This window comes from Rhinatrema bivittatum, chromosome 5 (assembly GCF_901001135.1).
Source record: "Rhinatrema bivittatum chromosome 5, aRhiBiv1.1, whole genome shotgun sequence".
Classification (NCBI taxonomy): domain Eukaryota; kingdom Metazoa; phylum Chordata; class Amphibia; order Gymnophiona; family Rhinatrematidae; genus Rhinatrema; species Rhinatrema bivittatum.
The window spans coordinates 235,699,257-235,715,062 of record NC_042619.1 but is presented as its reverse complement, the minus strand read 5'-3'; the positions used below and the strand labels follow the sequence as shown (position 1 = coordinate 235,715,062).

Below are 15,806 nucleotides of genomic sequence, written 5' to 3'. Positions count from 1 at the left end.
AAAGCTGGAACACACCTAAACTTAACTCCATCACTAAAACAGTGAACTATAGATATAATCAATCACACTGGGACTGTATTGTCCCATCACTGTACTATATTATCTAAAACATTTTTTGGAAGAAATATTTTTTGTTATATATGTATATATTTTAAGGATAACACCCACTGTGTTGTCACTATGAGAAAACTTTAAAACATTCTTTAGTGAAATTTAAAAAAATATATATTTAGAAGTCGGTTGATAGTTTCATACATTTAGTCTGGTGGATGTAATCAACTTCCAACCTCCTCATTTTACTTTTTTTTTTTACAATTTTTTTTTCTTTTTTCACTTGCTGATGTCCCAAAAGAAACACTTTAAATGGCATCCATTCTTCTATATTTTACTGACAATTCTTTTTTTGCCTTTACTAGAGTCTTTAAGAGTATAATCCCTTCAACCCTGTTAATAATCCTGGATAGATGTAAAAAATCCCAATTTTGCTGGCGTCTGTTCTCAAACCCGCTGACAGCCATGGGTTCGGAAACCGGATGCCGGCAAAATTGAGCGTCCGGTTTTCGAGCCGCGGGCCCATGCTAAAAAATTTTTTTTTTAATTTTTAACTATTTGTAAATTTTGGGACCTCCGAAGATGGCGGAGGGGGGATATGATAGAGGTGTTTAAAATTATGAGAGGTCTAGAACGGGTAGTTGTGAATCGGTTTTTGACTCTTTCGAATAACAGAAAGACTAGGGGGCACTCCATGAAGTTAGCATGGGGCACATTTAAAACTAATTGGACTCACTCAACACACAATTAAACTCTGGAATTTGTTGCCAGAAGATGTGGTTAGTGCAGTTAGTATAGCTGTGTTTAAAAAAGGATTGGATAAGTTCTTGGAGGAGAAGTCCATTACCTGCTATTAATTAAGTTGACTTAGATAATAACCACCGCTATTACTAGCAACAGTAACATGGAATAGACTTAGTTTTTGGGTACTTGCCAGGTTCTAATGGCCTGAATTGGCCACTGTTGGAAACAGGATGCTGGGCTTGATGGACCCTTGGTCTGACCCAGTATGGCATGTTCTTATGTTCTTAATATCGCCATGATATTAAGTCGGACGGTGTACAGAAAAGCAGTTTTTACTGCTTTTCTGTGTACTTTCCTGGTGCCGAGAGAAATTAACGCCTACCTTTGCGTAGGCGCTAATTTCTGAAAGTAAAATGTGTGGCTTGGTTGCACATTTTACTTTCTGAATTGCGCGGGCATAACTAATAGGGCCATCAACATGCATTTGCATGTTGCGGACGCTATTAGCTTCGGGGGGGGGTTGGACGCGCGTTTTCAGCACACTATTACCCCTTACTGAATAAGGGGTAAAGCTAGCACGTCAAACGTGCGTCCAAATGCAGGTTAACAGTGCACTCCACCAGAACACACTGTACTGTATCGGCCTGTAAATGTATGAAACTTTCAACTGACTTCTAAATATTTTTTTTTTGAAATTTCACTAAAGAATGTTTTAAAGATTTCTCATGGTTACAACACAGTGGGTGTTATACTTAAAATATATAGATGTATAACAAAAAAAAAAATTTTCGATAATAAAAGCTGGGGCATGTGCCTACTGCTACCACCCCACACCAATACAGTTACTAGAAATCTGCCACAAACCTTCCTGCCAAATTAAGCACATTCAGACAGTCGGCTGTTTCTCACTGAAGCATTCCTGTTCCACTGGTGAAAAAGCTGGAGCATACTCATTTCCTAGAAAGGTCACAAAAAAAAAGTAGTCGGGCAAAGGGCAGTGATAAGGAAGGAGAGGTGAAAAGGAAAGTACTGCAGCCAAGTGAGATATGAGGTCTGTTACATACCCTAAAACGGTGCTTAGACTGCTGAAGAGTATAATAGAAAAATTCTGTACCTCACTGCAAACATAGAAACCTCCCATCATCTGCATTATATCATTAACTAATCTCATTAGTGGAGCCATTTTCAGAAATGCCCACATTGTTGCAGCCTGCAAGTAATTTTGCCCACTTTGCACCAGTTCTTTCCCTTTGAAAGTAGTCTGGAGGGGGAAGTACTAACAAAGATTTGCACCTGCTTTTTCTGCTACTACTTGGCACAGTCTTATCTGGGGAGAAGGCAAAGTCACAGGTAAAACGTTTCCCTCCCAGCCACATCCCTAGTACCTCCCACTCGTCTGCTTTCCCTGCAACAAATCACCCCAGCAGCATCTACGTTCTAACGGAGCCTGTGCGTGCCAAGCCTCGTCTTGCCTCACAGCCCCGCCCACTACTCAAAGAGCGGCCAACATGATTGGCTTAGCGGGTCTCGCCCCGCTCTCTTTAGCTTGACCCGCCTTGACTCCCTAATAATATTTAACGGAGATATTAAGGACGTGTATCTGTTTTAGCGGTAAGAACTGCGTGACATTGAGGGACAAACGGTTTCCGTTGGCCTCGTGTGGTTTTACGGCCAGAGAAGCTCTGTGAACGTTAATCGGAAAAGGAGGAGGTAAACAGCAAGGAGGAATCCGAGCGTGCAAAAGTTTGCATGGGGACATGGGTTCATCCTAGCAAGCGCAAGCTGCAAATGTCTAGGGAGGGACTGGGGAACCATCCGCGTATTAATTGCAATTAAAAATATGCTGGCGTGGTCTAGGAAATATCTGGGCTTCTACATGCAGTCGCTAGGTACTGCTGTTAACTCTTGAACGTTAGCAGGTGCTGTAAAGGTCACCAGCTTGGACAAACTATAGCGAGGGTGGCCAACTGCAGTCCTCGAGAGCCACAAACAGGTCTGGTGTTCAGAGTATCCGCAATGACGATGCATGCGCTGCTTCGAGTATAAGCAAATCTATGGCATGAATATTTGTTGGGCCTGCCTTGAAATTCTGGCCCGTTTCTGGCTCTCGAGGACCGGAATGGGCCAGAACCTTACCCAAGCCATGTGGCACCTATGGCAAATTGAAAAAGTGAGCCCACACCTGAGCACAACACAGGACACCATGAGCTGGGAGACGTTTAAAGGGACAGAGCTTTGAATTTTATTTTCACCCAGCAGTTTCTTCTGGCTCCTTTAGGCTTCCAACTCAGTCAGAACCAGTAGCGAGATCTTTGCACCAGGAGCCTTCAAGATGCACTGGGATATCTTTTTCATCTCCACTTTCTTTAATCCAGTCATTGCAGTATCAGTCCTGGGCTGGGAGGCCGTGCACCAAGGCTCCCTTCAGAACCCTGCAGTCAACCATTAGGTGTCATCCCCCTTCCTAGTCATGCCCTCCCCACACATGATTAAATATTATTCAGATTTTACATGAAAGGCCATTCAGAGCTAAAAATATCAGGGCAAATATTCAGCTGTTGAATGGCTAATTAAGTTAGCCAGATGCACATATCTGGTTAACTTAACTGGGATATTCAGTAGTGTAGCCATGCTGCAGAATATACCTGGCTAAGTTAGTTTGCCGGAGATATGGTAACCGGCTAACTATAGACCTGTCCTATGGCATGTTAATTTAATCTGCTATCTCTGCTCCTCCCTGGAATGCCTGCCTCTCACCCTAGGAATACCCATGACTTATCTGGCTAGAATTTAACCGGATAAGCCTTTTAAATATGCTGCTAAGCCATTTAGACAGATAACTTTGCAGTTATTAGTCTAAATGGCTTTTTGAATATGTATCCCATCACTTACAATATCTATATTATATTTTCATGCATTGCTATGATTCTAATTAGAAAACCCTACAAAACAAGTTAAAAAAAAAAAAAAGGCCCTTGGAACCAATATGGTATTAGGCCTGTGGTAGTGTGTTAGGTGTAGGCTTGGTCCTCAGAAAGCTATGAGAAAACAGAATTGCAATTTCAATATACTAAACCTCCCATACCAAGACAGCGCTAACTGTCGGCATCTAATCCTACCTATGAAAAAGCAACATTGCAAATATTACACCAGGTGCTAAACACCAAAACAATTCCTATTAAGAAAGCAGAACAAACCAGGCTGTTATAGATCCCCACACAAAAACTACAAGCTAGCAGAGCACTTCACCTTGTTCACGTGCCAAACACAAGACAGACCCTCACCAAATTCTTAATAGAGAGACTGTAAAGTGTAAACAGAAAGTGCAGACAAAAACTGAACTGGGAGCCACAAGCCAGATTGTATACAGTGCAACTATGGAAAAAGAGAAATACCACCATTCCTCAAACTTCAAACAATAAAATCAAGAATCATAAATAGTAAACTATACTAATAATTAAAAACTATTCACTTCCAAAAGTCAATAAAATATTTAAAACAGTTGATACATCAAATATCACCCAATAATTAAAACTGATAAGGATTTTTAAAAAATCCTCTGCTGTCCATATCTTGGAAACTTTCATTTCCAGATGACCTGAGATTGTCATGGATTAGCAGGGAGAGAGGAGGGAGTTGTTGCATCCAAACTTTATCTATGCTTTCTCTCTCTCATGCTCAATTGTATATACCCACACACACACACACATGCTCGTTTGTGCTCTCTCATGCTCATTAATACACACAAACATACTTGACGATCTCTGTCACATGGTAAATCTTATACACATACAGGCTCAGTCATTCACACACTCGTATGCTCAGGCATGCTCACTCATATATGTACTCGTTCTTTTTCATATGCTCATTCATTCTTTTTCATATGCTCAGTCGCACCCACATTCATACCTCTCACATGATCAGTCATACACACAGGTTCTCCCTCATATACTCAATCACACATGCACACACAGGCTGTCTCTCATAAGCTCATGCCCTGATCATGAACAAAGGTGTAGGAGAGCTAAAGATCCCCTCTGGATCTTATGCAGGAGCTTGAAGGAGAAGAGGTTTGCTATTGAAGATTGTTTGTTTGTATTTTTCTGGTCTGAGGGGAAGGGTTGCCTCACTGCCTCCCAGAAGATTGGAATGAAATACCTTTTTGCTCAAGTATCCAGTCAGGCAAGGGTGGAGAGGATTTTCTGGGACTTTGGCGAAGGAGCCTTAACAGTGGATAATTAGATTACAGTTTAAGATGGGAAGTTTGGAATCCCTTTTTGATATTGTTAGATTGGGAATATTTTTTCCAACACACTTGCTGATGCTGAAGGCCACAAGCTACTTGACCCACCCACCCACCCCCTGGTGAGGATATGTTGGCTAACGATAAAGGTGCAAGAGATAGGAAAGGAGTGAAAGAACTTTAGAATGGACAAGGGGTCGTAAACCATGGCTTCCCCCAGAGCTCAACTGACGTGGACCCTAAATCTGAGCACTAGGTTTCACCCGTGAGTGATGGCTGAGTTGCTCCTTTACCTTCCAGGGGTGTAAATACTGCAGCAGCCCCTCCCCTGGCAAGCCTGGGGAAGGGAATACTTAACTCAGAAATCAAATCCAGGTTCTCTGCTTAATACCACACAGCACTTGCCACTGGCCTGGCCCCAGAAATTATTTTCTGATGTTACCTTTGAGTAGCCCCTTGGAGCCTCATGCAAACTAGAGTTTTCCTGAAATGCAAAAGATTTGTCGGGATTTTACATCCTGATAAACTGTAGGTGATACCTTATTTGTTGGACTAACTTCATACATTTGTGACTATATTTTGTCCAGTGATGGAGGTCCTACCTGCAAATAGATATAAAAAGGGTGAAATTGGTCTAGAGCAGTGGTTCTCAACCGGTGTGTCATGACACACCAGTGTGTCGCCAAGAACACGCAGGTGTGTTGCCACACTTCCCGGTCCCCCACTGACCCAGCTGCTCCCCGGTCCTCCTCCGCCTGGGCTTAAAATGCTGTCAGCCCGGGCGGTACGCGGCAGGACAGCTGGAGTCAGCGGCATCGGCATGGTCTCTTCTTCCCGCAGCCCAGAAAAGGAAGTGGTGAGCATAGGGTGCGTGCGCGGGAAGAAGAGACCATGCTAGTGTGGTCAGAATCGGCCCGATGAACAGAAGAGAGTCGCGATCTGAAGAATGTGCAGCGCGGCTTGGAGGAAAATGAAGAGCGTCAACCCCCGCGGCCGATGGGACTCCTCCTCCACGAGGGCTGAAAATGAAGGAGGTTAGGGTTGGGAGGAGGCTGCTGCTGCTGCTAGTTCCGGGGGGGGGGGGGGGGGAGAGAGAGTGAATGAGGAAGCAAGCATGTGTGTTTGAGATCTTGTGTGTGTGTGTGAGATCGCATGTATGTGTGTGATTGAGAGCCTGTATATGTGAAAGAGTATGTATGTGGTAGCAGTTAAGGCATCCTTGTTATAATGTAACTTTATGCGCCTTTTAAATTGTCTCTTGTTGATTGGTTTATAGTTTCTGCTTAGTTCGATGTAAACCGAGTTGATTTGATTTGTACCAAGAAAGTCTGTATATAAAAGCCTTTATTAATAATAATAATAATAATGTCTGTGATTGAGAGCCTGTCTGTGAGAGAGAGCATGAATGTAAGTTTATGATTGGGAACCTGTATGTGTAAGTTTGTGATTGAAAACCTGTTTGTGTGAAAGAGTATGTATGATTGAGATCCTTTGTGTGTGAGAGAGATCATGTGTATGTATGATTAAGAGCCTGTGTGTATAAGTAAGAGAGAGAGCATGTGTGTCTGTGTGTGATTGAGAGCTGGTTTAGGTGAGTGAGTATGTGATTGAGAGCCTGTGTGTAAATGAGAGAAAGAGAGCATGTTTGTAAGCATGTGAATGAGTGTGTGTGAGAGAGACAGCATGTATGTGTCGCCACTTCCCGGTCCCCCACTGACCCAGCTGCTCCCCGTGTGTGATTGAAAGCCTATCTGTGTAAGCGTGAAAAAATAGCATGTGTGTAAATGTGTAACTAAGAGCCTATATAAGTGAGAGAAAAAGCATGTGTATATGTGAGTGACTGAGAGCATGTGTGTATAGGTGTGTAATTGAGAGCCAGTGTGAGAGAGAGAGCGCTGGTATGTGACAGAGAGAGGAGAAAGTTCCAAGCAAACCACCCCTCCTCCTGCTAATTCAGAACAATCTCAGGGCACCTGGATATCAAACGTTTCCAGGTATGCAGAGCAAAAAATTTTGTATCCTTATTTTTCATTACTGGGTCTTTGTGTCTGCTATTTTGAAATATTTTATTGGTATCTAGAAATTTTTTATATGAGTTTTTAATTATTGGATATTCCACTCATCAGCTGTTTCGAAATAATCTGTTCTTTTTGTTAGTATAGTTTTACTTCTACTGATTTTATATTTCTTGATTTGTTTTATAAGGATGGGTGATGTTTCTTTTTTCATATATTACACTGCATACAGAGATTCTGGCTTGTTGCAGTTTCCAATTCAGGTTTTGTCTGCATGCTTCTAGTTATGCGTTTTGGTCTCTTTATTCCTTATTAGGTGAGGGTCAGCACATGTGATTCAGGTGAGGTTCTCTGCTGGCATGTAGTTTCTGTGAGGGCTCTATAGCAGCCTGACTTGGTCCGTTTTCCTAATAGGAGATATATTGGTGTCCTAAGGCCTGGTGTAATATTTCAGTGTTGCCTTTTCTTAGGTAAGGTGGTTACTGTTTAAGTGCTGGAAATTGGTGCTGTTTTGTTGTGGGATGTTTACTATTTATGCAATTTCTGTTCAGACAGAATATGTATCTTTTCCTTGTGTCATTTTAAACAATAAAAATAATTACCGGACCTTTACTTTTTTTTTTCCGCCGTGAATTGTAATGAGCAATGTGTCACACATGTGAGCGTGGCCTGTCAGGTGTGTCATGATGGGAAAAAGGTTGAGAACCACTGGTCTAGAGAACTGTGCAGGGGCTTCATTAAAACCCATGAGATGAAACTAATGGATCTATATGTTATACCTTGTAGAGGAAAAGGGATAGGATGGAGACATTCAGATATATCTAAAGTAAAGGTAATGAACGAGAAACAAACCTTTTTCAGAGAGAAGAGTTTTTGGGTTTTTTTTATTTACATATCTAGATTGCGAGTATGCCAGTGACACTTAAGCAGATCACAACCAAAAACTCACCATATAATAGTAAAATATAGTAAAATAAATTAGAGTAAGAGGTCATGATATGATGCTCTAAAGAGGTAGACTTGGGAGGAACATTGGGAAATATTTCTTCATAGAAAGAAAGGGTGATGGATGCGTGGAATGGCCTTCCAGTCAAGGTGGTGGAGACAAAATTAGTGATAGAATTCAAGAAAGCCTGAGATAAGCACGGAGGATTCCAAATAAATGTGATTTTGTAATTTGTAGTCTACACACTTTTTTTGGAAGCAGTGGAATATAAGATGTTTAAAATAAAAACAAATTAAAGTTGGCAAAAAGTGAGGGGAAAGCTACAGATCAACTGGGGGTTGATGGTGCTGCACCAGGAATAAAACTGGGCAGATTAGATGGCGTTTATTGTCTTTATCTTCTATCCTATTCTGTGTCTGATTGCTTTGCTTTCTCTCTCCAGCTTATCTGATTCTTGTTAGCTCGAAGATGGCCAACGTATGCGTAGCGGTGGTGACCGGGGGTAATAAAGGCATCGGGTTTGCTATAGTGCGGGCTCTGTGCAAGCAGTTTACCGGGGACGTGTACCTGACAGCCCGAGACACCAAGCTGGGGGAGGCAGCGGTAAAAGAGCTTCAAGGAGAAGGTTTGAAACCTCTGTTCCACCAGCTGGACATCACGGACCTGCAGAGCATCAGGAACCTCCGGGATTTCCTGCAGCGGGAGTACGGGGGCATAGATGTGCTCATCAACAACGCAGGGATTGCTTTCAAAGGTACACTGAAAGTGTGATGTCTAAAACGTTAATTTGCTTTGTAAATAAATGTAGGGGAACTCTTTACTTGCCGTTATGGTGCTTTGACGCTTTCAGCAACCAGGATTTACGTTTCTTTGTTAACCTCCCGTAAAGCCAGTTTCGCAAGTGTCCTTGATAGACTTTACCTGACTTATGCTGGCTGTTTATGGGTTTGATATGTCTGCACCCCCTCCATATGAAATTACTCTTACCTCCTTGTCCCTACTCTATCCCACTGTTACTGAGTAACGTTCCCTTTTTTCATCACCTCTTTGAAAGCTTTCATTTAGCTGCAAAGGTTTCTTTTTTTCTTATTTGGATGAAACACTGGACATCCACATTGTTTTTATTTTTATTAACAATATATTTAGTAAACTGCATCAGACAGCTTGAGGATTAATGGTACCCATTGTATTCATGTAAAAAGCTTGTGGGGACCATCTTTGGTATATTTGACATTGAAAATAGGACTTGTTGCAGACATTCACATTGAATGTTGCTTCAGTTGTAAGCTGTGAGAAAGTGGTGTTTTCATTCTGCCGTGGTCTTCATGGGTGATGTGGTAGATTTGAGTCCTTCTGAAACTTACCCATTAGGAAAGGGATGTGTGCTCAAAGCTCCGACATGGGATGCGTAGAGATCAGGAGTCATGGTAGCTGGATGCATGTGAGGATTTGGGTTGTCAAGGGTAAACATTCAATTTTCAGCCTTTGTGGCAATACAGAATGTGAATATCTGCTTATGGGTCTCTTATCAGGGTGGGGGTGAGGGAAGAGAATTGTGGTCAGAAGCTGTACCTCAGTCTTATCTACCACCAGGTTTGAATCTAACTTCTGACAGATCCAAGCTCTGTAACCTCTGCATCATGTACAGTATGGGATGTGGCTTACCACTGCTAAAGAATAAGGCTGTTTAACTTAGCTGGTTATTGATGTTTCTTTTTCCCCCTCTTTTGTCGTATTAAAAGTTGCTGACACCACTCCATTCCACATCCAAGCCGAAGTGACCCTAAAAACAAACTTTTTTGCAACCAAGGATGTCTGCACGGAGTTACTGCCATTGATAAAAGCAAATGGTAAGCTCAGTATGACGACTGTTGGACTGGTACAGTATTATTGAAGATGCTTTCCCTGCACTCTCTTGCCTTTGCAGTTATCAGACGTTAATGTGCTACACCAAATCACTTACAATGATAGTCCAATATAGTTAAGGATTTATATTCCACCTGTCATGGCTTGTCAGCCACTTAGAGTGGATCACAATAAAATTAAAGGGTAAATCAGAATTAAACAGGTTAAATATGCAAAAGCTCTGTAATATGACTGATAAAGTTAAAGCTCTGGCTTTACATCCAGTGGCTCATGGAAATGTGCAGAAAATTAATCACCTAACATGGTCTGTTTTCAAAGACATTATCAGCACTGTCCTAGTTCTGCCTCAGGGGCTGCCTCTTTTCCCCTTGGAGGGGTGGGGGAGGGTGCAACAAATTTCAAAGGGGCCCTCTTCCCAGGTAACATAGAAATGTGACAGCAGATAAAGACCACATGGACCTTCCTGTCTGCCCATCCACACTTGCTCAGCTTTATAGTGTTTACTCTGGGGGAATCTCCCTTAAAAAAAATTGCTCCCTTGAAGGATGAAAATGCTGCAATTGCAGCATTTACCTTTTCTTTTTTTTTCCCTAGAGGCTGTAGCTTTGCAGTGTCCCCACTTTTGCACATCTGTTCCTCTGAAGTTGAAGGCCCTTTATCTTTTGAGGCAGTGATGGATTCTGTGCAGTGGTATAAATTCAGATTAAGGGCCCCCCCTAAGTGATAACTTCAGAAAGGACCCCCAGCGGGATTCCACTTCAGAAGATCCCTGAGCATCTGCAGGTGGGCCACTTCCTCCTTCCTTGGGACCCCCTTCCCTGCAGGAGCTGCTTGGGCACAATTTACACCACTGATTCTATGCGTCAGTTCAAGAGTGGGTGCTCCTGCACCAGTCTTAGATATTGTATGTATAGCCCAGGGATCCCAAAAAATGTGCATGCACTCTAAATTATGTTCATCCAGAGTGCGGAGTTCATCTGTCGCTTAGTTAAATTTAGATATTGATTGACCTCTCGACTTTCTGCAGTCCAGTCTCATTGGAATCTTTGTTTTGTCTACATCAGGGTAGATAACTCTGGTTCTCAAGTGCTGCAAGCCGATTGGGATTTTAAGGATATCCACATGAATATGCATGACCTGTTTTTACATGCAGTGAAGGCAATGCATAAAACTGCATCTCATGAATATTCAGTGTGGCTATCTGGAAAATCCCACCAGCTTGCAGCACTCGAAGACTAGTTGCCTACTCCAAGTCCCCCAGTAGCTTGTTCAGTCTTATGGGACAATTTACAGTTTAATTAGGACCACTTGCCCTACCATCAGTCCCACCTCAAAGCTTTGGCCCAGCGTCTGCATCCCAGATTCCTGCTCCACTTAGCCACTGCTATGCAGGAATAATTTCATTTTTTTCCTCCTTTGTGATTAGTTGTTATACTTTGTTTCCCAAGTTTATATGGGAAGGAACACTTACTACTAACAAAAGTATTCTAATTTTCAAGGAAGAGTAGAGAATAGCTCCAGTAGCAGAAGCATTCAGGCTCTGCAAAGTTGAAGGCTTACCTCAACAATAGAGCGATAATTGGGACAATTGCGATTTTAGTCAGAGCAAGAAACTGAAAGTCTTCTGAGGAGTTTTCTGCCCTACCCAGTGAACAAAACAAAACTTCTAATAATAACTTGTGTTCTTGTTCTTACTGTGTCGAAGTACGATGCACAGGATCCATGTTTTCATTCTTGTAGGAAGAGTGGTGAATGTCTCCAGCATGGTTAGTGTAAGAGCTCTCTCGAGCTGCAGCCCCAACCTGCAGAAGAAGTTCCGCAGTGAGACCATCACCGAGGAGGAGCTGGCGACGCTCATGGAGAAGTTTATTAAAGACACAAAAGATGGGATGCACAGCCAAGAGGGCTGGCCCAATACTGCTTATGGCGTTTCCAAAATTGGGGTGACCGTCTTGTCCAGGATTCTAGCAAGAAAGTTAAATGAGAACAGGAAAGGAGAGGGGATTCTCCTCAATGCCTGCTGTCCAGGATGGGTGAGGACAGACATGGCAGGCCCTAAGGCAACCAAATCTCCAGATGAGGGAGCTGAGACCCCAGTGTATTTGGCTCTATTACCTCCTAATACAGATGGGCCTCATGGCCAATATGTTAGTGAAAAAAAGGTGGAGAAATGGTAAGTGGGCGGCCTCTTTTTTTTGTTTGCTGTAAGAAGCATGATCCAAGAACTAACAATTTGTTCTCTCTATCCAAGGCCTCTAAAATGTGGCCCATGTGAAGCATAGAACAGTTTAATTTAGGAGAGTGTGGCAGTACCTGAAGACCCCCCCCAATCTGTTCTCAGCTGCTCATTTGATGGCTATTCAACCTCCCTGTGCTCATAACTTAGCCTGTAATGTTTTTCTTACCCATGTTTGCTCTGGAAAAGTCAATTGTCTTTGCAACATCCAACAATAAATCATTTTCTACAGTAGTTGTGCATTTACACTTTAATACAGCACTGTTTAACTGTAACATTTAATAAAGTTGATGGCTTTCCTTTCAAAGTTTAATAAATTTTCAGTACACATCTAGTTCAGTGATGCTCCTCCTATTCAGTTGTTAATGGATAGAAAGTCTTGTCTGCTACCTGTACCTTGGAGGTTTTATCAAAGTATAATTCATGGGGTTCATTACTGTGGATTGTCTTTGAATTTTCACTAACCGACTACAGGGGCGAAGAAAGCTATACCCCCTCTAAGTATAGCAGCATTTCAAAAGTACCTATGCCAACCAGGCTTAACATCTTGTATTAATTAAAATAGGTGCAAGGTCTGCCACTATAGACAGCTGTAGTTACCCCTTCCCTGTCAATTTCTTTGGCAAAAGTGGGACATTTTGGCAATCTTCTGTGGCCCTGCTTTCCCCTTCCCCTGAAAAAAAATTATTTTTGAAAAATGGAAGAGTATCTCCTACAGCATTTATCTGATCATTCTGAAACTTTGAAAAGTCAGATACCTTGCCCTACCTCCATAGAAAGTTTGACTCAGCTAGATCTGGCCATTGTAAAGCTATTGGGGGGGATGGGGGAATAAATGCACATCATCAAAACACAAACTTCACCACACAGACATTTTGCCATCTGATAAGCGTCTTCTCTTCTAGTGAACCGACATTTGAGAAAATAAGCAGTCTTCTCTTCCCCAAGCAGCAGGTGTTACCACACACTCACTGGCTCAATCTGGCCTATGTTTGTTATAGCCCCTTGCTTACACCCATGACAGTGGTACACAGAAGAACACACTAATGCATGTAGAAAATGCAAGGAACCATGCCAGTGGGATGGGCATGATGTGTGACAATATCAACTTTCCTGCCTCCATCTCTACCTACCTGCCGCCCCCTTCAATATTTCTGGCTGCAGACACCAGTGCTTTTGACTTTGTGTGATGCTACAAGAACAGCTTCTACTCTGCCTGATTTACTCCTAACCATGGCAACCATCTCTTGTGAGGGTCAGTGTTTCTCAGAAAGCAGACCTAGCTCTAGCTTGCTCTCCTCTAAAATAGGGTTCCTTACTCGCCATCTCCCCTAAACATCAGGAGTGGCATAGTCACAGATTCCTACATCCTGTCTGTCCTTCTTTGAAAGGGCTTCAAACTTAAGCCCCACCACGGAACTAAACATTTTACAGCCCTAAACTGCAAGATTGCAGCTGGGAAGGTTAAGGGTTTAAATACAATAAGGTGGCATGTCCTTGGTGGAGGATAGTACAGGTTAAGTGATTATCTCACCTGATGTTAGATGTGAGGAGTTCTATCCCCTCATCTTTGACCTCCAGCTCCATTTCATGTTCAAGCAAAACCAAGAGACGTTGGTGAGGAATTCCTGTCATGTGTAAACCACCACACTGAGGTCTGCATAATATGTCTGCATGAATGCCGGTATAAAAAAAACCTTAAATAAATAATTAATATGGCTGTTGGACTAATACAGCAGGACAAGAGATGTGATCCTCATCCTCCTGGCCTCACCAAAAAGCCTGTGGTTACCAAAGATGTTGAACCGTTGAGAATCTTTGCTTAGCCCCCAAAAGAAGCTGTGGGAATAGGGTAGATGGGAATGGGGGTGGATACAACTACTTTTATAGAAGAGAGTGTAGGGGAAGATCTAGGAAAACTCCCAAGTGGACAAGGCCATGGGGCCAGATGAGGCACATCCCAGGATTCTGAGGGAGCTCAGAGAGGTGCTGGCGGGACAGCTGCATAACCTGTTCAATAGATCCCTGGAAATGGGAGTGGTGCTGAGTGATTGGAGAAGAGCAGTGGTGGTCCTGCTTCACAAGAGTGGGAATAGAGAGGAAGCTGGAAACTACAGGCTGGTTAGGCTTACCTTGGTGGTGGGAAAATTGAGCGACTCTGCTGAAAGAAAGAATAGCAAACTATTTACAATCCAGTAAGTTGCAGGATCCAAGGCAGCATGGATTCCCCAGGGGAATGTCCTGTCTGACAAATCAGATGGATTTATTTTTTATTGGGTGGCTAGAGAATTGGAGTGAGGAAGAGCGCTCGCTGTGATTTACTTGGAATGCAGCAAAACTTGAGATACGGTTCCACATAGGAGGCTTGTGAATAAAATGAGACGTTGGGAGTCAGCGCCAAGTTGGTGGAGGGGATTACAAACTGGTTGACTGACAGGAGACAGCGGGTAATGGTAAATTCAACCTACTGAAGAGAAAACTGAGTGGAGTGCCTGGAGGATTAGTATTGGATTGGCTCTGTTCAATGTCTTTGTGAGAGACATTGCGGAAGGGATAAAAAGGTAAAGTTTGTCTATTTGTGGATAATACTAAAATCTGCAAGAGAGTGAACATGAGTGAAGGAGCAGAGAGAATGAAAAGTGATTTAAGAAAGCTTGAAGAGTGGTTGAAGATTTGGTAGCTGGGATTCAATGCCAAGAAGTGCAGAGTTACGGCATCGGGTGCGGTAATCCAAAAGAGCTGAATGTGATGTGGAGTGAAAGACTGATGTGCACAGACCAAGAGAGGGATCTTGGAGTGATGGTGTCTGGTGATCTAAAGGCGGCAAAGCAATGTGCCAAAGCGATAGCTAAAGCCAGAAGAATACTGGTGACCTGGTGGGATTGGGTCCCTTGGGTCTCAGACAGTGGCTAGGGGCCCCTTACCGCTTAAAAACAAAAAAAAAAAAATGAAAACAATAACCTCTGACATCCTGGGCTCCTGTTTAAATCTTGAATACATTAACAGGGATAGTGCTGAGTTTCTTAGTGACAATTGGCACGGCTGTCAGGCTGGAAGATAGTCCAGCATTAAGAGGCAGTTCAGTAGTAGCAGATAATCTAGTTTGGCAAAGCTCCCAGAACTTATGCACAAGTTAAGATACATCATTCAGACTTGAGAAAAAACAAAAAGACACCAGTCATTTTAAATCTGCAAGTATAGTTCATAAACCATTGCTTGCAATATTTAACCATTAATGTTACGAGCGCACGTGGGCACGATCATCATAAGCGGGTGGTGAGCCCTTGGGCCAAGGCAGGACTCAAGGAGGAGCCCCAAGCCACACCGTGGGAGGTGAGCTGAGCAGGCAGGCAGGAACAGAAGCAGGGAGTCCGACCCTCAGCCGGACCTGCATGCCCATGGTAGCCAACACGGGGAGGTTGACTAATGAACGGTCCTCCGACTGTTCCCGGCCCTTTCGGACCTGCCGCTGGGAACAGCAATGGGCAGCAGGCCGGACAGAGGCGAGGGCAGACAGGGTCCTTTACACTGAGGACATGAGACAAGGGCTGAAGCAGACATCCAAGAGAGGCTGAAGCAGACATTGGAGACATCAGGGCAAGGGCTGAAGCAAGAAGGAAAGGTCCAGGCAAGCAGGAACTCCGATGCTGGGATACTCACATCCGAAGCCCCTCGGCTGGCAGGAACAGAAGCTCAAGAGCCCAT

The 15,806-nt window shown here is 43.1% G+C and overlaps 2 protein-coding genes across 4 annotated transcripts in view; one reads left to right on the top strand and one right to left on the bottom strand.

Annotated features, from left to right (window-relative positions):
* SETD4 (SET domain containing 4) overlaps positions 1 to 15,806 on the bottom strand; it is a 148,997-nt gene that overhangs the window by 97,571 nt on the left and 35,620 nt on the right. The window contains exon 1 of one of the 2 annotated variants that reach the window (XM_029603502.1): positions 1,660 to 1,753. The exons of the other annotated variant lie outside the window; for it this stretch is intronic. The gene's annotated coding sequence lies outside the window, so the exon portion shown is untranslated. Of the gene's footprint in view, positions 1 to 1,659; positions 1,754 to 15,806 lie in introns of those variants that run through there. 2 annotated transcript variants of the gene reach the window in all.
* On the top strand, positions 2,293 to 12,435 carry LOC115092549 (carbonyl reductase [NADPH] 1-like). 2 transcript variants are annotated; one of them, XM_029603516.1, is made up of 4 exons: positions 2,293 to 2,406; positions 8,442 to 8,753; positions 9,742 to 9,849; positions 11,606 to 12,435. In XM_029603516.1, exons 2-4 carry the CDS (start codon positions 8,468 to 8,470, stop codon positions 12,040 to 12,042), a joined length of 831 nt encoding a protein of 276 aa, XP_029459376.1. In that variant the 5' UTR covers positions 2,293 to 2,406; positions 8,442 to 8,467; the 3' UTR covers positions 12,043 to 12,435. The 2 variants fall into 2 exon arrangements, with proteins under 2 accessions (XP_029459376.1, XP_029459375.1); XM_029603515.1 differs by having other exon boundaries at positions 2,319 to 2,505.